Below are 26,229 nucleotides of genomic sequence, written 5' to 3'. Positions count from 1 at the left end.
AGGGAGTGCCCCTTCGCAACCTATGGAAAAAGATTGCATTGCTGTTTTGATAAAAACAATGAACAACCTTCGTGTGGACCAATCTGGAACTCTAAGCTGGAGTTTGCAGGAGTGGCTCAAAGACTAACTACGAAGGGTGGAGCATTAAGGCTGTGTGGGAGACATATTTCGTGTTGGATGGGTACCAAACTCTTTGGTGAAAAACAAAACAAAAAACTAAGAGTAAGTCTCCCTCCCATCTTTACTGACCATTATATAGACATTAAAAATTGAGTTAACTTTACCAAGATCACGCTAGTGTCAAAACCAAACCTCGTGTCCGTTTAAATATCGCATGTCCAATGCTCTTTCTCCTTCACAGTTCCAATGACTGCCACGTGTTTGCCATGGACAGAAAGGATGAATTTTAACTCTTTGTTTTTAATTGTTTTCTTAAGCGACAGAAATATTCTTCCTGTTGAGTTTCTTTATGTTCTTTTATGGACAGGAGACAGCTTCCTGCCTATCATTTTCAGATTCTTGGACAAAAGGCAGAACAAATGTACACTCAAAGACAACTGATGATGACGTCATCTTCCTCTGTTCAACATAAGGAAGTTGCCAAATTGTTTTGTTTCTGATGAAAGCAGAAAAATGGTTTTTTCCACTATTTATTATAAATGTGCTACCACACTAGGTAGAATTAAAAAAAAAATAGGTTAATATAAAAATGGGTTTCACTGTGGGATCTTCTTTTTTTCGGGGAGAGGGCTCTAGGCAGGGTTTCTCTGTAGCTTTGGAGCCTGTCCTGGAACTAGCTCATATAGACCAGGCTGGCCTCGAACTCACAGAGATCCGCCTGCCTCTGCCTCCCAAGTGCTGGGATTAAAGGCATGCGCCACCACTGCCCGGCATTAATGAGGTAAGTTTTTATTTTGTTTTATTTATTTATTTATTTATTTATTTATTATTATTGTTGTTTTGTTTTTCAAGACAGGGTTTTTCTGTAGCTTTGGAGGCTGTCCTGGAACTAGCTCTTGTAGACCAGGCTGATCTCAAACTCATAGAGATCCGCCTGTCTCTGCCTCCCAAGTGCTGGCATTAAAGGCGTGGTCACCACCACCCGGTGTGGGATCTTCATTGTTTTGTTTTTAAGATAGAATGTAGCCCCTGTGTGCCCAGGATAACCTCAAACTTCTGTTTTTCCTGCCTCCACCTTGGGCATGCTGGAATTACAGCTTCCAGCTAGCATCTTGACAACCAACTTATAAAATAAGCAAGCCAGAATCAGCTGAGAGCCACTCCCTAAATTCAGCCCCACAAAAACAATGTGATATCATAAATCCCCAATATCAAAAATAAATGTTTACTATTGCCTTAAACACTGATTGAGCCGGGCGGTGGTGGCGCACGCCTTTAATCCCAGCACTCGGGAGGCAGAGGCAGGCGGATCTCTGTGAGTTCGAGGCCAGCCTGGTCTACAAGAGCTAGTTCCAGGACAGGCTCTAAGAAAAAAAGCTGCAGAGAAACCCTGTCTCGAAAAACCAAAAAAAAAGAAATAAGAAAAAAAAAAAAAAAAAAAAAAAAAAAAAAACACTGATTGAGTGTGTGGTGACAGATAACTAATAAAGTAATATTTGGGAAAATAAAGATGACTGGCTCAAGTCTTGGGTTATGCAAAGTATGAAACTTGGATTTATGAAGAATCTTACAAACTATTCTAGGATAGTAAAATTCCGTTTTAAACAGGGAAGTCTCCATACAAGACATAATGCTCCTTACAATTTTTTTTTAAATTTTGTTCTAGCAAGAAATAACACATTGAATTATCTTTTCTTTCACTGTTCTTCTATGTGTGTGCTACTCTACCACATTTGGTACCATTTTGTAACATTGCCCTGATCTCAACAGGAAATGACCTACATGGCTCTTTTATAGCATATGGTTACCAGGACAACATCACAATGTTTTGTTTGTTTGTTGTGCCCCAGCAGGGCACACTACTCCAGAGCCACATCCCCAGCTCCAACACCACAGTATGAATCAGAGTGAAGACCAAGATGCTTGCCATTCATTCTTTCCTCCCCTTTCTTTAAAAAATTCTGCTGGGCTAGCGGTGAGGAATGTGTTGAATTCAGTCCCCTGTGCTATGATGGTTGATATCGGTTGTCAACTTGACAGGGTCTAGAATCACCAGCGAGAAATTCTTTGCCTCCTCTCTGAGGGATTATCTAGGCTAGTCGAGGTGAGGAAACCCACCCTGAATTCAGGCAGCACTGTAGGGAGCAGAGGAAGCCCAAGCGAAGCTTGAGCTAACTGTACCGCCGGCATGAACATGGCCTCTGTCCAAGGGAACGGCAAAGCACCCCTCCCCGATCCGAGCGCAAGCGATGACCGTGAGTGCAGAAAGTCAAGGTAAGAGAGCAATCCAACAGCGTTTCGTCTGTCTCTGCTTCCCTGACTACGGATGCAGGCTGACCAGACACCTCAGCTCCAAGCTTGCCCCTCCACGATGGCCTGGACCTTTGAACTATGAACCAAACAAACTCTTCCTTAAGCTGCTTTCGTCAGGTGGTTGTCAACAGGCAAGAGAAGTAACTAAGGCAGCACCAGAAAAGCAAAAACTGAATCTCCAGGAGCTAAGAATGTAGCGCTCTGGTAGAGAACAGGTTGATCATGTGCAGTGTTTTGAGTCCATTCCCTGGGGTCAAAGAAGAGCAAAAACAAAACCTCTAGGGCCTCAGAATTACACACTAATAATTATGCTTTAATTATATCTCATTACAACTGTCAAGCTGTTTCTCAAACTGAGTACACAGTGCTTTGAAACATGAAACGCAACACTTCTGCAAACCACCCAACAGTCTCTGGCCTTGAAATTCTTCATCAAACTAGTTTCTATTTAAACATTACTCAGCCCATAAGATCTCTGTAAACAATTTTTTCATAGGGCGGACTACTTTGCTAGGTACTGGAAATATAAAACTTAGTTCAGAGTTTTGCAATGTACTTAGCAAATATGCAAATCCCACAGAACAGTGTAGTAGCTGCTACTTTGGAGCTTTGTAGCCTAGACTCTAGAACAGGAGTTGCTGAACAATACAGGGAGCCAGATGCTTGGGATCATCTGAGAGCGTCTGCTGCATTGTTCTTCACAGAATAGCTTTCGCATCAATTCTATGAACCACCCGAAATATTTGTGCTCTGGCTTCGTTTTTGTGAATTTTTGGAACTTTATTGTTTAGTGGTGGTAAGTTTATTTCAAACTTTAGAAATCCAAAGAAAACAAGGCGAGAGAAAAATGTTGGACAGCTAGGCCAGGTATCCATAATTTGGGGGATTCAAATATATTGAATATCAATTTGGGTTTGATAGTGATTAAAATCAACTATACTATAAGGGAGTATTGGGACGACAAAAAAAGTAAAGCTTAAAAAGAGTGTACATTCATGAAGTAATTCTAGGGTGTGGTCAGTGATGGACCGTTTAACTCACATGCCTGTGGGCCCTGGCTGTGATCCCAAACACTGCAAAAGGAAAGGAAGAAAAGACTCTATTCTAATTCAAGTTATTTCTCTTTTTAACGTTTATTTATTTTTATTATGTTCTGCCTTTATATACTCCTGCATGTCAGAAGAGGGCACCAGATCTCATTATAGATGGTTGTGAGCCCATCATGTGGGTGCTGGGAATTGAACTCAGAACCTTTGGAAGAGCAGTCAGTGCTCTTGACCTCTGAGCCATCTCTCCAGCCCCTCAAGTTATTTCTTAATCTGGTTGCCATTTTTCCTTAACTTTTATGAAACTCAGATTAATGATCTCATTAAAGTTTTTTCTTTTTCTTTTTTTCTTTTCTCTTTTTCCTGGTTAAGTCCTAGGTATTGAACCTAGAACTATACATGCAAGTACTTTATCACTGAGCTGTAGCCTCAAGGCAACAGTTAAGTTTTTTTAGAATAGTAAATTCTACATTTGCTCGGTTTTGTTGTTTGTTTGGGTACTGGAAAGTGAATGCTCAGGGTTTTGTTTGATCCCTGTTTTGTGTAACAGGAAGGTCATCCAATAATACATCAATCTCCCGATTGATTTGGTTGGTCCGCTACTACAGGTTAACCTCAAACATCCCCATCGTGCTTACATCCATTTCCCAAGTGCTTGGATGTGGCTCGTGCCCACTGTGCCAGGCTGTGTACTCCCAGTTTTAAAGTGAGAATGGCGTGGTGGTGCTGTGATTCCTGACGATGGGTGCCTCTCGGGGGTCAAGAAGAGGTTCTGTGCCTTCTAGGGTGGTTTGGAATCAGCTCTCCACTCTACATGGTGAACACTGCGGTGACTTTTAGACGCTGACAGTCTGGCTGGCTAATAGCATCCCACAGTGATCAGAGTCTACCATTGCAAGCAGCACTCAATTTCCTCCTAGTTAGGGTTTTTTTTTTTTTTTTTTAATTTTGTTTTCAAAATAACTTTTTGAGATAGGATGACTAATCATCTTGATAATTTTTTTTTTCGAGACAGGGTTTCTCTGTAGCTTTGGATTCTGTCCTGGAACAAGTTCTTGTAGACCAGGCTGGCTTTGAACTCAAAGAGATCTGCCTGCCTCTGCCTCCCCAGTGCTGGGATTAAAGGTGTGCGCCACCACCGTCCGGCCTTATAAATATTATTGTAACATATTTTCTAGTAGTGTTATTTGGACATAGTATATTCTTTAAGATTTATTTATTATGTATACAGTGTTTTATCTACATGTCTGCCTGCACACCAGAAAAGGGTGCCAGATCTCATTACAGATGGTTGTGAGCCACCATGTGATTGCTGGGAATTGAACTCAGGACCTCAGAAGAGCAAGCAGTCAGTGCTCTTAACCTCTGAGCCATCTCTCCAGCCCATGGGCATAGTATATTCTACATGATAAAAATATTTGTAAATGACAGATAAAATTTCCATAAATGTATTATATACTTACATCAAGGTTGCTGTATAACATCATATGAAGAATTAAATGAATATAAAATGTGGATCCCATATTTTCTATTGTTCTATTTTAAATTTAAATTTTATACACATATCTACTATGATGAGCTATGTGTAATCCTTCATACTCCATTTTAATATTTAAACACTCAATTGTTAAACCAAAGCAACAAAACAAAACAAAACAAAAAACAAACAAAAAAAGGTTGGTCCGAGAGTAGTGGTGTTTACAACTAACTGATCACAACCAGTTACAGATTTGTTCCTTCTCCCCTCCCACTGCTTCACTTGACCAGCCAAAAAAAAAAAAAAACCAACCCAAACAACAACAAAAAATAAACCTAGTTTTGCAGAAATTAATGCTTGGAGTGGAGTTGGGATACAGCGCAACACTTGAGCACTTGCCTGGCTTAAAGCCAGGGCTTTTTGATCCCCAGCACTGCAGGGTTTGATCCCCAGCACTGCAAAATGATTAATGAAAAAAAAAGTTAAATACCAATAAGTACAAACTCTACACATGCTCTCATCCTTCATACCAACTTACAAGCACATGCTCTAAGTACTTCTATCTTTGTCTCAAAAAACACTTTACTTTTAATTTATGTGTAATGTGGGGCATGCGCATGCATGCATGTGCATTTGTGTGTGCGCATGTAGGTGTATGCATATCCATGCAGAAGTCCTGATGTAGGTGCTGAAAATCAAATGCTCTTACCCGCTGAGTCATCTTTCCAGCCTGGGTTTGCTTTTTTTTTTTTTTTTTTTTTTTTTTTTTTTTTTAAGATGGATATATATTGCTTTATTGATTTCTTGAAGGCCTACCCAGAAACATGATCAGGGTTAACTGTTTAAAAACAAAGTGTCGCCAGGCAGCGGTGGCGCACGCCTTTAATCCCAGCACTCGGGAGGCAGAGGCAGGCGGATCTCTGAGTTCGAGGCCAGCCTGGTCTACAAGAGGACAGGACAGGCTCTAGAAACTACGGGGAAACCCTGTCTCGAGAAACAAAACAAATAAAAACAAAACAAAAAAACAAAGTGTCAAGCCAGATGGTGCACACCTTTAACTCCAGCATTAGGGAGGCAGAGGCAGGTGGATCTCTGAGTTCGAGTTCAGCCTGGTCTATTCCAGGACGACCAGGGCTATACAGAGAAACCCTGTATTGAACAGCAAACAAATGCCGGGCAGTGACGGCGCGTGCCTTTAATCCCAGCAGTTGGGAGGCAGAGGCAGAAGGATCTGATTCTGAGTTTGAGGCTAGCCTGGTCTGCAGAGCAAGTTCCAGGACATGCTCCAAAACTACACAGAGAAATCCTGTCTCCAAAAACAACAAAAATTCCAAACAAAAAACAAACCAAACCAACAAAAAATCCCAAAGTGTCAAGATCTCAGAAGAGAGAGGAGAGAACACACCTCTTTTTTGTTTGTTTATCATTTATTTTGTCCTGGAACTCTCTATATAGACCAGGCTGGTATCCAACTCACAGAGATCCGCTGCTCTCTGCCTCTAAGATTAAAGGTGTGTGCCATCTCTCCTGGCTTGGGAGCCCAATCCTGGTAAATTTACTTTAGCTCTGGTAAAAGCATGGGAGCAGAATTTGACTTCCTGGTTCCAGGACTACATTGCAAGGGAGTTACTGTCTGTCCTCAGCACCACATTCTATTGTGTGAGCTATTATATTTGCTCTTAAAAATCGAGATGGGTGTGTGGTCCAGCGAGGTCTGAGCCAGAGCTACAACCCCGTTCCTGAGACCCTTGTAATTACTGTCCATTTCCTCTAGGTATCTGAATACCATGCTTCGTATATCTGGGTATTCTAATACTGTGCATGTATTTACAATTGTTAATCCCTCCTGCAGCCGAGGCGGCTCATTATGTTCCCTTTCCCATTCAAGACAGGGTCACCATGTTGCCAAGGCTGTGCTCAAATTCATTGCGCAAATGACTTTTTGTAGCTTTTGATTTAGAGCGTACTTCATCTCATATGACTACTCTTAAATTTTTTTTTTGTGGCGGGGATTCCATTTGCATGGAATCATCTTAGTCCATTTCTTCTCACTGTGCTTGCATATCTTGCTTTGGGCACTATTGTGTGTGTGGGGGGGGGTACACGTGTGCTATGGTGTGCGTGTGGAGGTCAGAGGACAACGGGCATAGTCAGTTCTCTCCTCCTATTGTGGGAATCTTTCTGGAATAAACATTCCAATATCAATGAAAGTGGAAGAGATGAGATGTCACCAGTGGACCAAAGCCAGGACAGTTCTTGAAAGGCTTCGACCCTGGGTCCAGTTTGCATTCTCATTTTATATTCTAAAACCACAAGGTAGGGTGGGCAAGTGAGAAAGATTTCACAGAAATGTTTGCAGTAGTCAGCAGGTTAAGGGCAATGACCCACGGTTTCAGCTCTTTCTCCAGGTCATTCCGTTTCAGGTAGCAATTGAAGTCATGCTTGGCGAACGGGCAGTATGAGAAGTGCTTTAAGTAAATCCCTAAGTCAGTATCTAATAATTGGTCTTTCCTACCTTCTCCCCCACTGCCATGTGGGTTGTGGGGAATGGAACTCAGATTGTCAGGCTTAGTGGCAAGAAGTACCTTTACTGACCCAACCATTGCCCTGGTCCCCTTAGAGATTCCTTGTAGGCAACATAACTTGGGTATAGTTTTTTCATTTAATTTAATCACTGCGTGTCTTGTAATTGTAGAATTCATTTCATTCAAGTTAGCTATATGAAGGTAAGATCTTACTACAGCAATTACAAAACTTACCTTCTAGTTTTGAGTTCCTTTCTTCCTATCTTAGACTTCCTTTTGGCTAAATGATTTACTCCAGTTTTGATTCCTTACTATTTTCTGCGGTTACTATGAAATTGCAATTTCTTTTACTGTTTTAAGATTCCAGTTAACACTATGAGGCTTAACAAAAAGACTTCAGTTTGATTATAACACGATGCTTCAAATGACAGCAGCATGAGAGGAAAACACACTAAACAATTAACCCTACACTTGCGTGCCATTCCTCCTCACTCTGAACTTGGGATGTTTCGTGCTCCATCTTTCCATATTGCTTGTTTGTGAGGCTGTCAGCTTGATGAGATCTAGAATCACCTGGGAGAGGAGCCTCTGGGCAATTGTCTTGATTAGCTTAGTGAAACAAGTAGACTTGCCTACTGTGGACGGCACTGCTACCTAAGGTTGAGATACAAGCCTGTATAAAAATGACAAAGCTGAGCACAAGAATCGGTTGCTCCATCCTTCCTGAAGATACAATATGACCAACTATTTAAACTTTTGCTGTCCTTAAATGTGAGCCGAAATAGACTATTCCTGAAGTTGCTTTTGTCAGTATATTTTTATCAGCAATAGAAAAGCAAGGCATTATTTCTTAATATGTTATTCTTTTCAGAAATATGGCTATGTTGTTCAGGCTGGTCCCCAAACTTCTAGGGTCAAGTAGTCCTCCTGCCTCACAGATGCCTGAGTAGCTGGGGCTGCCAGGCATGAACCACCCACTATCCTTGGCTTGTAGATTTTTTTTTAATCTTATGTTTCACACAATTAGAACATTCTGAATTTATCTGTACAGTCACTCTTGCCTGTGAGTTAATAGTTTTTTTCCCTTTTTTGATGCTAGGAATCAGCCAAATCTAGGGTTTGTACATACTAGGCAAGATGTATACCTGAGCCATACTCATCCCCAAAGTTTTCTGTCCCATGAGTGCCCTTTAGCATTTCTTGTAGGACAGCTCTGGTAGAGATATAGTCTCTTAGTTCTTATCTGGAAATGTCTTTTTCTCTTTCAGTCCTGAAGGATAGTTTTACTAGGTATCGTATTCTTGATGATTTTTTTTTCTGTCAATACAGGGTACATTTTATGCCACTTTCTCTTTGCTGGCAAGATTTCTGCTGAGAAGCTTGGTGTAAACCGAGACACTCTTCTGCTTGTTTCTTTTCTCTTTCAGCTTTGAGAATATACTTTATGCCTTGGAGAGTTTGATTATAATGGGGTAAACTGATGACTTCTGTTTTTGTGATATGCTATAAAATGTGCTTCACATATGCAAGGAATACTACATAAAAATTATTATTGTGGCCAGGCAGGGGTAGCACTTGGGAAGCAGAGGCAGGACGGGCTCTATAGAGAAACTGTCTCAAAAAAAGCAAAACAATATCATGTATAAATCTATATGTGGTGATGATGGAATATACAGTCAAAAAGTTTGAAGACCCATTAACCCTAAAAATCTGTGCCTTGAAAAAAATTTAACCTGGGTATGGTGGCATATACCTATTTAATTCCAGTACTTGGGAGGTGGAGGCAAGAGGATCAGGAGTTCAAGGCTACATCATAAGTTTGAGCCCAGCTTGAGACACAGTTACTCTGTCTAAAACAAACAAACAAGCAAACATGCTGAATTGACATACTTTTAACTAGAGCTCCTTTCTAGGTAAGATTTTTATACTTCAAACCCAAATCCCCAAACATGAGAAGTCCCTTTTTTAAATATACACATATAAGGTATTTTATTTCAAAAAGCACAAGAACATTATACAAGTTTTTAATTTACATTTTTGCAATAAAAGATATCAATATATGCATCATTTGTTTAACTTCATCATGAATGGAATTTGAATCAGTGGTATAAACATGTTGCAGTCACTAAATAGAGATCATCATCACAGTGAACCAAAATGCATAGTTGTTATGAAATGACAAATGACCACTAAAAGGTGAACTCACAGGCCATACACTAACATAATAAATTAATTATACAGATATATGTTTTTCTTTACTGTATCATTAAATTCCTTGCCAGCCCCTCACCAATATTAGAAACTCAGAGTCAGAGCCGTCCTACTGAACCAATTCTTTCATATATTACACTAAATAAAGTGACTTGGTTGCTTATGTAAACTTGATAAGCAGGCTTAAATCATTTGTCATGATATTATCATTAGAAATCCCTTGGGCTGGGCAGCACTGTGGCATATGTTCACCTCCAGTGCAGAACTCAGTAATAAATTAGGTTCTTTGGCAGTAAAGGTCGGCTGGCCAGTGCCTGCTAGTTCTCCTGCAGCTTGATAGCTTAGCTCCGCGGTTTACAAATTGAATCTAAGAAGGCTAAAAATAAAGTCTTTATCCTTGCCAAATGGGGGCCAGAAAACAAAGGCAGAAATGAGCATCTTCTGTTGCCTGTTCTAGTCCAGATTTCAGAACTAAACAATCCCTTCAAAAAATTATATATAAAAAGGGGTAATGTTCAAATCACTTAATCATATTGGCAAATCACACAAGCGAAATACTGAATTTTCGATCTTCGTCTCCCATAATTGCTGTGAACTGTACATTATAGTTGTATCTAGTTCCTGATTTCATCTGAATAGTAATTATCTAAGTAGGAAATCATGATTGTGATTCTGGTGCCTGCTTACACCAATTCCTTACTGCAAAATATAATTTTCCATAAAATGGGCAATCAATCAGCCCCAAATGGGTGTCACTCATCACTCAGCCAAATGTTCTTTTCATTTTCTTGCCTTCACTCGACAGAGGTGGTAGAAACACACTTGCACACATACATGGCAGCAGCAGCCAAGGGCAAAGGAAAATATCATCTTCAAATACACCTTGCAACTGCTAACATTATCCAATATCACAGAAGCTAAAATAAGTTATCAGCTGCTCTTCTCTCTGCAGTTAATTCACAACTTCTTGATATAAAAGGTTAAAACCAAGAACCAAGAAGTTATGCACAGACTCGAGGGCTGTATCAGTTATAAGCAAGATGGCTCAACTATAGCAGGTTATAATAGGACACAGGCTTGATTGATTACAAGGCCTTTTTTGGCTATTTTTATCAGTCATAAACCATAGTTTATGAAAAGGTTTCACATAGACAGGCACCAAATCTAAGATCTGTTTCTTAGAAGCCATAGAAGGCCGCAGAACTGGCTTAAATATGGTTGCTCAAATTTCAGCTTAAATGACTCTTCACAGGGCATTTCTGATTCTTATTCTACAAAGAGTTTGCTTCAGAACACCAAAAGTTTTCTGAGAGTCAGATAGGATGGGGCCACTCACGTGAGCTCTCATGATCTCGCTGCAGAAAGACTCTACCGAGCTGTCTAGAGCCAGGTGGGGACAACAGGTTTCTGTATACGGAATGAACAACGAGCACATGATCCTGACTCTTCTCGAGGTCTACCTGGAAGGACGCTTTCCAGACTCGCACCACTCACAGTTCATAGAGAGACTTAGATCTGCTTCTGGCTCAAGCCGTAGGTGGTACAGTAAGGATATTTCCTTAAATAAGAAAATTGCTTACATTTTTAAAACCTTTTTCAGTTGAAAGATACTGCATAGTTCTGCAGTTCCTCTTTAGACCAGCACAGGTGACCAGCATCTTGTAGAGATCTATTCAAGCTGAATCACACTCAGGAAAATGCCAAGTACGAAAGTGCAGAGAAGTCAACCAGATGTGAAAACGTCCACAAATGCTTGATGTGATTTCATTTACCAGGTGGATGATAAGAAATGAAATAGGACAGTTATGAAAGGGAATGAGTTTTCTGGAAATATTTGCAGAAATAGACACTTGGGTGAACAAGCATTTCTTTAGTGTTCTAGAACACAAAACTATGTCTGTTTTTAATCTATGTCCTGTTTTTCCCTTTGAAGCTTATGTTTACTAACTGAAAGCAATATCCCATTAAGGAATATTTTATTAATGTATGTGAATCTGGACATGGATCAAAAGACCCTCCAAACTTTCCCGTCCACAGAAAGTTCTCTGGAATTTTAAATCAGTCTTTATTATTGATGTCACTCATGATTGTCTTGAGGCAGAGTTGGAGCTCAGAGTAACTGCCAGTTGAATCCAAATAGCATCTGATTAGTCTCCTGGCTCCGAGCAATCTCTTCAATAATGCAGTGCTGTTGCCAGACCAAATGCAGCTTCCGATATCGCTCCCGAGATAAATGAAGTGGGTTTCCCCTCCTTCAGGAAAAAATAAAAACGTCAAAGCTTGAATCAAATAACCGTGATATCTCTATAGTCTTAAGTCAGTATATACGCCCAAGATATTCCTGCAGTTATAGGCACCAGGACAGGGCTTAGTAACGGGGCAACTCTTCACCACTGATTCTAAGAACTGGGCACATCACTTAGTTAAGGAAGCAGAAAATTAGTCCTTGACTATTTAGAAAATTAGGTCACATATATGATGAACACAATGAGACCTCATTAAAACAAGTTACTTAGTGTCTTGGAAGGTGTCTAATTTGAAATAGCTCTAGTCTTGTCTGGTGATTCTAATAGCTTTCTCTCTGTCCTCAAAATTTACCCAGTTTCAATTTATGGTTTTGCATAGGACATTAGGTACAAGAAGCCCTTTAATTTAAAAAAGCTGCTCAGAACTATTTTGTTTTAGAACCATCCCTATGATTCATCTTACGAATGCTTAGCGAACAATTTCTTCTTTGCTGATTTTTTTCACTTGGGGAAGAGGTGTCTTGTTACGGTGTCCAGGCTGGGTCTGAACTGTTTTACTCCAACCACCTTTCAGCTCTACATTCCCGAGTAGCTGGGACTACACAGGTGCGCGTCATCATACCCGCCTTAACAGATATTTAAGTAACTACAGTTCTATTCTAGGATGACACAGTTTGCAACACTGTGCCTGCTAATCCAAAAGCCTGAAGTCTGTTGAGTGCTGTGGTGGAGGAAGCAGGCATCTCAGCCCCTGGAATACCAAGTGTCCCTGTCAAGTTTTACACCGTTTATCATTAATTTAAAAATTCCCTATTTTTCTACTTTTCTAGAACAACTCGATATTACCCTCGATTATTAACTGCTTTGGTGTTGTTGCTGTTGGCTTTGCTTTTGAGATGGGCTCTCACTTTGTAGCCCTGGCTGGACTGGAACTCACTGTTCAGGTCCACCTAACCTTAAATTCACAGAAACCCACCTGCCCTGCCTCCTGTGGACTGGATTAAAGGTGACTTCCATCCTGACCAGTGTTAACTACTTTTACCGCTCAGTATCTTCTCCCTTCAACTTAAGGAGAGGTCAAATGCTGTTTCAATAAAAACAAATCTCTTTATGATCCAATAGATCCCAAGCACAATGCAGTGAATCTATTCATTTTGAATGATATTTTAAAATAATAATAAAAAGGTTTGGGAGTTAGCTCAGTCAGTAAAGAGCTTGCTGTGCAAACATGAGGACCGGAGTTCAAGGCCCAGCACCCATGTCAAAAGCTAAGTGTAATAACGTATGACCATAATCCAGTGCTGAGGAGGTGAAGACAGGAAAGTTCCTGCTACTGACCAGTCAGTCAGCCTCCTATAATCAGTGGGCCTGTCTCAAACAACGGGCCCATCAGAGGACATAGATTCAGTTCCCAGCACCCAGATGGAACTCACAACCCCAGCAACTCCAGTTCCAGGCTTTTATGTTTAAAACACTATTACTATACACATCTAATAAAGTGAATAAAATGTAAGACAACTAATTAAAATCTTCCATTAAAGAAAATCTTACTTTAGCCCAGGGTCTGTTTCTCCATATTCATCCAAGTAAGGGGCTGGATAAGCACAACCTCTGGCTTTCCCTTCCACAAGGACCACTCTGCATTCTCTGATTCTGAAGGACAAGAGAAAGGAAGGAAACCCTGTTAGAGACATATGTGCAGATGACAGACTGAATCAAAGGCAAGCTAAAGAAAAGACATGGCCAATATCCATTAAATATCCAATAGGAAGCCAATACAGTTATGAATGAATACAATACACTGTGGGGTTTGTTTTTTGAGACAAGGTTTCTCTGTCACCTTGGCTGCTCTGGAACTCACTCTGCAGCTTGAACTCAGAGATGCCCCTGTGTCTGCCTCCTGTGTGCTGGGATTAGAGGCATGCATCACCACCTGGCACTAAACCGTGTTTTGTCTGAGTAAAGGGAAAAAAACACTGCTGTTTTTCTTGATGCAACAGGAAAGGCTCCATGGAGCTAGAGAAATGGAAGATGAGGAATTCTGTCTGGATATTCTGAAAAAGGAGGCTGTTCTCAGTGAGCCACAGGACCTGGGGGAAATGAGGAATTCTGTCTGGATATTCTGAAAAAGGAGGCTGTTCTCAGTGAGCCACAGGACCTGGGGGAAATGAGGAATTCTGTCTGGATATTCTGAAAAAGGAGGCTGTTCTCGGTGAGCCACAGGACCCGGGGAAATGAGGAATTCTGTCTGGATATTCTGGAAAAGGAGGCTGTTCTCGGTGAGCCACAGGACCCGGGGAAATGAGGAATTCTGTCTGGATATTCTGAAAAAGGAGGCTGTTTTCGGTGAGCCACAGGACCCGGGGAAATGAGGAATTCTGTCTGGATATTCTGGAAAAGGAGGCTGTCCTCGGTGAGCCACAGGACCCGGGGAGCTGTGGCGGGAGCCACTTCTGCCTTTTTCTAACTTCCCACCTCTGCATAAGGACAAAGCATCTCCAGTCTGGTTTGTCAACCAGACAGGTGCTACAAGATTTTCTGGCTCAGGCAGTCTCCAATAGTACTTTGAGGGCATTTGGAAAGCTTATTATAGAGAAATGCTTAAGTATTACAAACATAAATTATAAAATTAACAAGTTGGGATAGGTAAATACATAGATGGGATAGGTAGACCTATGGTACTATAGAAGCAAGCAGGTGTTTGAGTTTGGCTTCTATGCCATTCTTTTCTCTTGTTTCAAAGGTTGTCTTTAAGCAGTAATAATAAATCTCACAGTTAGTAAGATTTTGGTTTATATAAATAAAAATTGATTTTTACCCAGAGAATGGAAAGAAAAAGCACAGAAATAAACTCTGAATTGTACTTCTCTCAGGCAATCTATATTCTTTCAAAAACATTTACCACTATTGTCCTACTCTGAATCTTCTGTCCAAAGAAGAAAATAAAAAACATTCAAAAGACAATCTTGTGCCAGGTAGGATCTCTGTGAGTTCAAGGCCAACCTTGTCTAGAGATCAAGAATCTGTCTCAAAAATAAATAAATGACTGGATTTCATGGTTCATGTCTGCACTCAGGAGAATGAGGCAGGCAGATACACAAGAGTTCAAGGCCAGCCTGGTCTACAAAGCAAGTTCCAGAATAGCTAGAGCTAAATAGAGAAACTCTGTCTTGGAAAATCTAGATAGGTGGGTAGGTAGGTAGGTAGATAGATAGATAGATATATAGATAGATAGATAGATAAATAGAGTTTAAAGTTAATAATTTATACATATTTTATAAGTGTAAATTTTAAGACTTCAAGATTTTCCATTACATCTGAATATTACAGAGTACTGCAAAATCTATACCATTTAAGATTTTTTTTTAAACAATGAAAGAAATGTAAACAGCATCCTATTTTTTTTTTGAGGACTACTGATTCTACTGGCATACTGACTGGATACACATTTTCAGCTAGGATTCTGAACAACTCCATACTCACTTTAGGAAAATGCAGACTCCGGCACCACAATGGAGTGCATGAAAAACGCAAGCTCCAACCTCTTCCCCATTCACTATTTCTTGGCAACAAATGTTCTGAGAACACAGGATGGCTCCACAGAAAAGACAGAGGACAGGATGCTTTCGCTCGTCATCTGCAGACCGTGGACACCTCAAAAGGGAGGACACATTCAGTGTGTTGGAAAAACATGACACAGATCATAATCTACTTAGCAGTAAAGCGTGTTTCCACCATTCAACTCAGCAAAGAAAGCTACTCAAAGAACAAGGATATTTAATTAGATGACTGCTCATTTATATTACTTGAAGGGGACTTAAGGAGCTGGGGAGCTGGCTGGGTCTAAGCTAGCTGGGCGGCTGGGACAAACAAGTGGCCTTCTCCAACAAGCTGCCTATGATCGGGACCCTCCAATGCTAGACTTGTACTGCTCCTTATCTTGGTCAGAGAAGTTTCTTATTGCAGTGGGCAGTTGCTAATACACAGACTCTTCTGTTCAATGTGGTGAAACTAATCAACCGAGATTGCCCAGTCACAGATAGGGCATGTATATTATCCTTCCCCAACAAGTACTGTGAAATGCTGTCTTCTGATCTTGGCATGGCTGTTGTATATGTAAACTCAGTAGCTGCTGTTACTGCACAAGACCAAGCCAGTTAAAAACTTTTCCAGCATGGGGCTGGAAAGTTGGCTCAGTGGTTAAAAACACTTATTGCTCTTGCAGAAAGGACACAGGTTCAATTTCTAGCACCCACACGGTGGCTCACAACCATCTGTGACCCCAGTTCCAGGGGTCCAGTGCGATTTCTGGGTATCCATGGGCACCAGGCATATATGGTGAACACATATACATGCAGGCAAAAGACTCATACACATAATTTAAAAAATCTAAAAAGAATATCACATCCAGCATGGAGTAAGGAGGGGGCTACTCAGCCCCCAGCTGAGGAGCTATTGAAAGCTGATGGCTACAGGAGTGAGGGGTCACTTTTCTTGGTAGGCTAGGGTGGAGTCACTACCAGGTTGGTTATCCCCACATCTATATCCCTGTGGACAGCATTAACTGGATTCCATGGCTATAAAATGAGAGTATGTCAGGTTTAGAGGGAGATGTGTTCAGAGACCTGGAGGGAACTGGAGGAAGATGGTGGAGGAGAGTGGATATGACCGGAACACACTGTACAGATGCAGGAAGGGTTCTTTTCTTTAAACATATCCCCACGCCCCCCCCTGAGAAAGGGTTTCTCTGTATAGCCCTGGATATCCTAAAATTCATTCTGTAGACCAGACTGGCCTCAAATTCATATAGATCTGCCTGCCTCTGCCTTCTGAGTGCTGAGATTAAAGGTGTGTGCCACCACTGCCCAGTAAGATGCATGAAATTTTCAAAGAATAAATAGTAGGAGGTAATAAGATTAAGACACAAAACTGTAAAAATATCTTGATTGATCTTGGATCCAGCTTAACGGCAGAGTGTATGTTCAGCATGTGTAAGGCCTTTGGCTTAAGCTCCAGCACCACAAAACAAACGCAAACCATAGCAAGAAAATGCACTACTAAATATATAGTCTTGTAGAAATTTGCTCGAAGTCTCATATTTATGCTGAGATTCATTCATAGATCTAGCCTTCATCTGATGCAAACAATTAACAGCTGCTGCTGTAATGGTTTAGTCAAGTATGTTTACGATATTGGGGTAATATGGCTTTGGAAGTGTGCAATGTTTAAAACATTATGCTATAACGGTTTAACCACAACCTCTATATTTCTTCAAGATTGAAACAAGAGTCTCAATACAGCTCCAACTTGGATAAATCATGAAAACATACTGAATGAAAGAAATCATAGATTCTTTTTCTGTGAGATATATCCTCACAGTTAAATCCATAGAAACAGAAAGCAGATTATCAGGGAGGAGAAAATACAAAACCAGGGGCATAAATGAATCAGTGGCTACAAATCCTTTGGAGTAGTGAAAAGTTGGGCTACTAGAGAGGTGGTAAGTAGCACAATCGCCAACAGTTGTGCAACACTATGAATGGTGGACTGTATGCTTTAGTGTACTTTGAAAGAAATCTAGCACAGTGAGATCATAGCAGCCACTTCTTAAATAAGTAAGCTACACCAGAAATATGTGTGCATATGTGTGGGGCTCTGAAGACAACTTGCAGGAGACCATTCTCTCCTTCCATGTGTGTCTCAAAGACCAAACACGAGTCAACACTTGGTGGCAAGCACCCTTACCAGCTGGACCATCTCACTAGCCTCTCATTGGTTACTCTTTCAAAGTTAAGTTCACTGGTTACAAAGGTACACCAAATGAAAGTTCAGGAAAAAGATATGGTGTGTTCCCCTCCCTCCCTCCCTCCCTCCCTCCCTCCCTCCCTCCCTCCCTCCCTCCCTCCTCTTCTTCTCTCTCTCACTCACACACACCCTTTTTCTTACCTAAAATGAGAAGCTTGATTTAGAAGACAGCTGTAGTCATCGGGAAGCTCTATCAAACTATTTCTTTTTCTTGGGTACCTAGAAGCATAGTTTAAAAGGCAGTTTTATATATGACTGAACAGATAAAAGGGGAAGAATGCTTCTGGGCATGGTGTATTTTCTTGTCTAAAAACTAGGGTTGAGTCGGGTACCTTTAATCCCAGCATTTGGGAGGCAGAGGCAGGCAGAGCTCTGTGACTTCGAGGCCAGCCTGGTGTACAGAGTGAGTTCCAGGACAGTCAGGACCACACAGAGAAACACTGTCTTGAAAACAAAACAGAACAGAACAGAACAGAACAGAACAGAACAGAGAACAGAACAGAGAACAGAACAACATCATCAACAACAACAAAATCTCAAAAACAATGAGAAGGAATATGAAGGTATATGTAAGGGCAGCCTGGTCTACAGAGCAAGTTCCTGGACAGGCTCCAAAGTGACAGAGAAACCCTGTCTCGAAAAATAAAAAAAGGGGGGTAAACTAGGGTTAAATATATTCTAACCATGGCATATCATCAATTTAATATTTTCAGAAAAAATAAAAAGAGAAACATTAAATGAACTATGTTAAGATGCAACGGTTTTAAAAGATGTTAAATATAAGTATCAAGGAGCTGGGCATAGTGGTGCACACCTTTAATCCCAGCACTCTGAGTTTCTGAGTTCAAAGCCAGCCTGATCTAGGCAACTGTGTGTGTGTGTGTGTGTGTGTGTGTGTGTGTGTGTGAAGGAAACTCCCAAAACTCTTGGAGACTAAAAGTTAAGCAGAACATGATTAGCACTTGATACATTGTGGCAAATGTTAGCATCTATTCACTTTATGTTAGCGAGGGTAATAGACTTATGTAGCCTAAGGAAGGTCATCTGAATAATATGGGATTCTCTTCCTAGATATCAATCAATTTACATTTTATAATGTTTTAGAATATCTAGAAAATATTTATTTCTGTATATAGGTGTTTTGCCTGCATCTATGTCTGTACACCATGTCCATGCCTGCTGCCCAACTTGGTAAGAAGAGAGCATCAGAGCCCCTGGAGCTAGAATCGTAGACATTTGTGAGCTGTCATGAGGGTGCTGGGAATTTAACCCAGGTCCTCTGGAAGAGCATCTCTCCAGCCCCTCATTTTACAATTACTGATTCAGCTACAAATAACCCTTCTCTAAGACTAAGCCTGCCTCATTAGGAATCTTTTCATCAGGCATGGGCATATGCTTATAACTCCAGCACAAAGGAAACTGAGGCAAGCAGATTTGTCAGTTTGAGGCCAACTTGGGCTATGTGCTTTGTAACAGTTCTGGGCTAGCTGGGGTTACACAGTAAGACATAGTCTCAAAAACACAAGGCAAACAAACAAAAGAATCTTTTCTTCAAGTTTCCTTTTTCTTTTAGTTTTCTAAAGATAAGGTCCCATTCTGTAGCCCAGGTTGATCTCAAAGTCAATGTGTAGCCCAGACTGGCCTCAAATAAATGGCAATCCTAAGTCCATGCCCCAAGTGTTAGGATTGCAGGCACAAATCATCATGCCCTGTTTCCTCTTTATACCTCTTTAAGGAATTAATGGTATATTCTATTTATCATATTTTATGCTATAATGTTTTTAGTTTTATGTATATAACTAAGACTGAGTGTTACTCATAATCAAAGGACAGTATGTGTTATCTCTTAAATTTCTCAGAATATTTCAGTACCCTACTGTAGAAAGGTATTTAAAAGGCATACCATGACATGAAATAAAGAAAAAAAAAAACTGGCCTTACGATGATAGTACATGCCTTTAATCCCACCACTCATGAGGCAGGCGCAGGTGGACTTGCCTCTGAGGGAAATGTAGATTTAGATAGAACCATAACTCAAGAGAAAAGAGGGCTGACAAGCTTCTTGTTCGTTTTGAGACAGTCTCATCTCATTAAGCAGCCCAGTCTGGCCTGTAACTCTAGCAAACCTTCCTGCTTCAGCCTCCTGAGTACTTGTATCACAGGTACGTGAAATCATGTCTAGCTTCTCAGGTCGGAGAGATGGCTCAGAGGTTAAGAGCAGTGGCTCCTCTTCCCGAGGGCCCAGGTTCAATTGCCAGCACCCACATGGTGGTTCATAACCATGTTTAACTCCAATTCCGGGAGATAAAACACCCTCTTTTCTGGCATCCACAGGCACCAGGCATGCACATGAAGCACAGAAACACAAAACATACACATAACACAGTAATAAAGTCTATTTTTTAAAAAGTTTCTCTCCTGACAGTGGTGGCACATGCCTTTAATCCCAGCACTCAGGAGGCAGAAGCAGACAAATCTCTGTAAGCAGCCTTACAGAATGAATTCCAGGACAGCCAGGGCTACACAGAGAAACTGCCCTTGAAAAACAAACCAAACAAACAAACACACAAAAAAAGCTTCTCTTTTTTACTTGTGGGGTTAGCTTCTAAGAAGGGAGAGTCTAGCCAGCTGTATTTATATCTTTATTCGGGGGGGGGGGGGGGGAGGAGCTAGTTTACATGAATGCCATCTTTAGTGTACTAGTAGCTCCCAGACACAAACTCCTTCGCCTTTTGACAGGCAGGTGCCAGTTTAAGGTAGATTCTTCCAGTGGAGTTGGTGGCTTCTGACAATTAAGAAGGAAAGGATAATTGTGCAGGAAGAACCTGATGTCTGGCAAAGACCAACAGATACACAGGAAACAATGAGCTGAGAATAAAGGGGACAGACCAGAAATTAAGACAAACCAACCAAGCACTTTAGAAACACAGTAGGCAAAAAGGCTTAGATAGTAAAACCAACCTGACCACAGCACTTTTCTGCTTCAGAGAGTTGAGCACGGCAGGATCCGCACACCACCTGCAAGTGAAGCCGAGAGTGAAGGAGGTCGACACAGGAGCACCACAGACGGTCACAGGCTCTCTGCTATGCGCATCAACCGCATCTTCATGGCCCTCTCTGTCTTTAAGTTTACATCTTATCCCTTCCTCTTCCCTGTCCTGACTCCCACTCCCCCTTCTAAATTCCTTTTCAAGGGTTTTGTCAATTACAGTCTTGAGAACAGAAACCATCTACAAATTTAAACGAGAGAATTTAATACCAGAAGTAGCCACACACACGACAGCCTGGTTCAGGGTCCTAGATTTGATCCTTAGACTAGAGAAGAGGTGGGAAGATAAGGGGTATAAGACAACCTTGAAACAAAAAGGCAAGTAAACCTTAATACTGCCCCAGTGCTGGGAGAGTGGGAGGAAAGAGGGCATCACTGTTGCCCTGGGTAATAGGATCACGGCAGGCCTTTCTGGAGACAACTGGAGCCAGAGAGGTAGCAGGGCTGTCTTCTAACTTATTTCCAGCCCTGCTGGTGCCTCCCCCTGGCTAACCTACACTGAAGCCAAGTGACAAAGAACACTGGGAGATGCTGCCTGCAGCGCTCTATAGAGCAGGGCAGACACCAGGCAAGCAAGGATCAGGGATAGCACAAATGGTAGGAACTTTCTTTTTTCATAATTTTTAATATTGAAAGTAAAACACCACATCTAAAACTTACTTCCAGAAATATAAAAGTAAAATTTGTAAAATCTTTTGTAATTGTACTAAAAAAATGTGACATTAATCCTAAAAACAATTCATTTTAGCTGGGTGGTTGGTGGCACACACCTTTAATCCCGGCACTCAGGAGGCACAGGAGGCGAATCTGAGTTCGAGGCCAGCCTGGTGTACAGCGAGTTCCAGGGCAGGCTCCAAAGCTACAGAGAAACCCTGTCTCAAAAAAAAATAAAAGAAACAAAAACAAACTAAACAGCAACAAAAAGAAATTAAGAAATTAGGAAGCAAAAAAAAACCCCAAAAGCCAAAAACCAAAAAACGACCCAGAGAACCTAGGGCATGAGACTAATAGCAGGAACAAGCCAGCGTTCACCCGGTTCCCACCCAGGCACAAGAAAGAAAAAGTAAGGAGGACAGAGAAACTCATGGGAGAAGGAGAGTTAAGAGTAGTATGGTGAAACTGACTCTAAAACTGTGCGGGGGCAGAAGAGTGGAGGCTGTGAGGAGACCTAACAAGACACACGCGCGCGCCTCTACGACATTTCAGTGCTAGTCTCTGCTCTACAGACGCCTGTCTATCTCCCGGCCAGGCTTCTGACATGTGCCCTACCACACTCATAGTTTTGTACGCAGTCTGGATTCTTCTTTTTCTATTAGACAAAGTCTCATGTATTAAGAACTGGATTTGAACTTGCTACATGATCAAAGATGACCCTGAACTTCTAAATCTCTTGCCCCACCTCTAAAATCCTGGGGTGTGCTGTGCCACCATGCCTGCTTTAAATGGTGCATGGGACTGAATAGAGAGGACTTTGTGCATGCTAGGCCAGAACTCTACAAATTGCATAATATCACAAGCTCAAATTTGAACTTCTTTGATTTTTTTTTTTTTTTTTTTTTTTTTGAGATGGGGTCTCACTATGTAGCCTTGGATGGTTAGACACTTACAAAGATCTGCCTGCCTTCCTCTCAGGTGCACCAAGCCCAAGCGTCTTTTGATTCTTAACTATGCCTACTCCTTAAGCATGTGGATTAAGAATGTCTGTACGTTTCTACCTCTGCAGTCAATGCTAATCAATCGAAAAGTGTAGTAAATAATTGTAATTTAAAATGTTTTCAAATTAAAAGAAAGGTATTACGGTCCCCATTTGTAACTCCAGCATTTGGAAGACAGATACAAGAGAGTCAGGAAGCCGGGCGGTGGTGGCGCACGCCTTTAATCCCAGCACTCGGGAGGCAGAGGCAGGCGGATCTCTGTGAGTTCGAGGCCAGCCTGGTCTACAAGAGCTAGTTCCAGGCCAGGCTCTAAAAAAAAAGTTGCAGAGAAACCCTGTCTCGAAAAACAAAACAAAAAACAAACAAACAAACAAAAAAAAAAACAAAAAAACAAGAGAGTCAGGAATTCAAGGCCACCCTCAGCTACATAGTGAGTCTTAGACCAGCCTGGGCTATATTAGACCCTGTCTCAAAAACATAAAACAAACATTTCGAATTAAGTCCTAGAGGAATCTGAGGAAGAAAAGAGTTTGAGGTAAACACAGCAAAACCTTGTCTCAATAACCAATCAAAAAGAAAAATAAGCATAAAAAATTTTTCAAACTAGATAGAAACACATCAGCCACATTTTCCCCCCACAGTACCTCTGAAGTAAAGGCCTTATGGTATCCCAATATTCCTGGAAAAGCAGGAATAAGTTTGTGGGCAAAGACAGATAGCTACAGAGTGCAGTGTACTCTCCTTCAGCAGAATCTGCAATAAAATAACAAGATATATTTAATAAGCACATTATTTTGATCTACTCAGTGTTAAAGGAGCCCCTCACTGTTTATGCTCATTTCTATCATCTGCTATATAAAACAGTGGGTGGCAAATGAGCCACAGTGACTCTTTCACAGCATAATCTGAGTCACCCTGATCAGACGGCTTCTATGACTAACCACTATACTTAGTATACAATACAAAGTCTTTTCTTCTGGGGGTGTGCTGAGGATAGAACCCAGGAACTGGGAGCGTGTTATACCACTGAGCTATACCCTAGCCCACAAAGACTCTATTGTGGCTTAAAGACCTAAGTGAGATGCAAAACATCTGGATACCTCCTGGACCTCCCAGTCCATTAGGCTTCCAGCCAGAATCATATCTTCACTGTTCTCTTACTCTGCCAAGCAATACCTCTGCATTGATTTTTCTCTTAAATAGAAACATTCTTCAACTATCCAGCTCAATCCCATATGCAGCTCTTTGTTTACTGTCTTCTTGGAGAAAAGTCTTCCTTTGACTACCTATGTCCAAGGGTTCTGACCCAGGCCACGATCATTTTACTTTTCTTTGCAGGACTCAGCCCATTTGATATTATATCATGCATATTTATGCTTCTTTATATTTGGCTCCATCCCTAATGAAAGAAAATACTTTACTTTTATTATGGATAAGGACATGAACTTTTTGTGCATGCAAGCAAAAGAGCTGTACTGGAAATTACTTGGAAAGTAACATCTTATTTTTTAGAGAACCTTAACAAAGTTTGAACACATCTCACCTATTGAAGAGTTCAAGATAAAGAGGCTAACAAACTAGTAAGACGACCTCATTGTTGTACTCTCTGAGGATAAAATGATTCTCTAGACAATTCTGGTCACTTTAAAATTCTGTCTCTCACCAATAGAACACAGGAAGGACACTTCCTCTACTTCATTTAGATTTTAGAAATGAGTAAAAGAAAAGAAAGCGATTGCCGTTAGTAAACATCTATGGTTTCTGTTGCTCAGAAGGCCTTTTGGATCACTATTTTAATTCTAAATATAGCTATATGTTCCAAACCCAAATAAAGGTATACAATTATGTCATCTTCCTGCCGGAACAGTTCTTTTCCATAGAGGTAACAAATATCTTTTTTCCTGTATATCCTACAGTTATATTCTCTATACGGGTATTTTATTTTATTTTGATATCTCATTAGATAGCCTTAGAAGGCCTGGAACCAGGCTGCCTTCAAGCTAACAGAAATCTGCCTGTCTCTGCTTTTCCAATGCTGGGATTAAAGTATGTGTCACCACATCCAGCATGCACACAGGTATTTTATTTTTTAAAATTGTGCACATGCCTGTGCATGCTCATCAGCCTTGCTGTCATGTGGAGGCCAGAGGACAACTTTCAGGAGTCTTTCTACTTTGTTAAAGCCAGATCTGTCTTGTTTCTGCTGCTATACTGGGAATTCCAAGCCAGCTGGCCTGTAGGCTTCAGGGCGATTCTCCTGTCTCTGCTTCTGTTTCTTCATAGAAGTGTGGGGATCACAACTACTTGCCACTGCACTTAGATTTTAAAATCTTATTACTATTTATTTATTTAGTCAGTTAGTTTTTCGAGACAGGATTTCTCTGTAGCTTTGGAGCCTGTCCTGGAATGTGTTTTGTAGACCAGGCTAACCTGCCTCTGCCTCCCGAGTGCTAGGATGAAAGGTGTGTGCCACCACCGCCCAACTTAAAATCTTATTTACTTTTTACATTTATTTACTTACTGGTGGGGGTGGGGGAAGGCATGACTATACCACGGTGTGCATATTTGGGGTCTGGGACAAGTCGAAGAAGCTCGTCTCCTTCCACTAAGTGGGTTCCAGGGATTGAATTTATGCAGTCAGGCTTGGCAACAAGTCCTTTACCTGCTGAGCAATTGTGCAGTCCTGTATTCGGCTTCTAACTTAAATGTGAGGACTGAATTCAGGGCATCAAGCTTGCACGCTCTCTCCAGCTCTTTGCATGCAAGTTTGTTTGTCTGTTTGTCTGTTTTGTTTTTAATTTTTGAGACAGAGTTTCTCTGTGTAGCCCTGGCTGTCCAGGCTGGCTTCAAACTCACAGAGATCTGCCTGCCTCTGCCTCGCAAGTGCTGGGATTAAAGGCATGCGCCACTATTGCCTGGCACACACAGGTATTTTAATAACTCAAGGACTTTATACATATACGGGAACCGAGAGCAGGATTTGCAGAATATGAAACTCCGCTGGATTTGGGCTCACTTTTAACTACACCTGGGCAGGGGCAGAAGCAGTTTCACTTGCGCTGTGTGTCTTATGCTGAAGACAAGAACAGTGAGGACGAGCTTCCACTCCCTGCTGAGTTCAGTCTCCCACTTACTGGCAAACAGTTCTTCAGGGGGAGTCACCCCCAGTAAGTAGTGGAAAAACAATGCGGCACAGCGAAGATAAGGGGTGATGCCATTCTTCAGGGAGACCCACAGGGACCAGCCAGAAGGGCCACAGCCAATGAAGCTAGAACACAATAAACCCAGAACAGAGTATTTACCAGATTGCAAACACAGCCCTGTTAAAATCACATTTAGTGACTTAATTTCTAAGCATTTTTTAAAAAAGTATTTAGTTAGCTAATAGCTTTGGTGTATACATTTTCTAAAGGAAACATCAACTTTTATAATATTCACTGGGTAGGGTTTTTACTTCCCTCCCCAATCCAAATGCCTATTTGGATTGCTAGGCATTGAAACTGGAGCTCAGTGGACATCAGGCAAACACTGCCAAGGCCTAAGCAAGCCCCAACTCTACCAGAGACTCTTAGCATATCGGCACTCCCTTTTCCTTAGGTGAAGGTAAAGACAAAGCAAAACAAAAAGAGAAAGTCAATTTTAAAAAAAGAATTTTAGAGTATCTTGACTCTCACAAGGTTCTCCCTGCAATGTGAACTTATCATTTTCTCCCCATTGTTACAGTGATAAAAGAAAAAAAAATTCACCTTTGCTATGAAATAAGGGAAGAAAAACTGAGTAAA

At 41.1% G+C, this 26,229-nt stretch overlaps 1 protein-coding gene across 1 annotated transcript in view; it reads right to left on the bottom strand.

The window, feature by feature from the left end:
* Positions 1 to 9,448: 9,448 nt before the first annotated feature.
* Positions 9,449 to 26,229, bottom strand: part of Ubr1 (ubiquitin protein ligase E3 component n-recognin 1) — a 129,113-nt gene continuing 112,332 nt past the window's right edge. Inside the window, exons 41-47 of the mRNA XM_038329995.1 lie at positions 25,582 to 25,715; positions 23,092 to 23,200; positions 20,705 to 20,761; positions 17,885 to 17,962; positions 15,422 to 15,592; positions 13,490 to 13,591; positions 9,449 to 11,944 (exon numbers count right to left, since the gene is read on the bottom strand). Coding sequence (XP_038185923.1) covers positions 11,803 to 11,944; positions 13,490 to 13,591; positions 15,422 to 15,592; positions 17,885 to 17,962; positions 20,705 to 20,761; positions 23,092 to 23,200; positions 25,582 to 25,715 — 793 coding nt within the window. The 3' untranslated portion in view covers positions 9,449 to 11,802. The remainder of the gene's footprint in view (positions 11,945 to 13,489; positions 13,592 to 15,421; positions 15,593 to 17,884; positions 17,963 to 20,704; positions 20,762 to 23,091; positions 23,201 to 25,581; positions 25,716 to 26,229) is intronic.

This window comes from Arvicola amphibius, chromosome 5 (assembly GCF_903992535.2).
Source record: "Arvicola amphibius chromosome 5, mArvAmp1.2, whole genome shotgun sequence".
Classification (NCBI taxonomy): Eukaryota; Metazoa; Chordata; class Mammalia; order Rodentia; family Cricetidae; genus Arvicola; species Arvicola amphibius.
The sequence above is the reverse complement of the archived record's forward strand: the minus strand, read 5'-3'. Positions and strand labels throughout refer to the sequence as shown.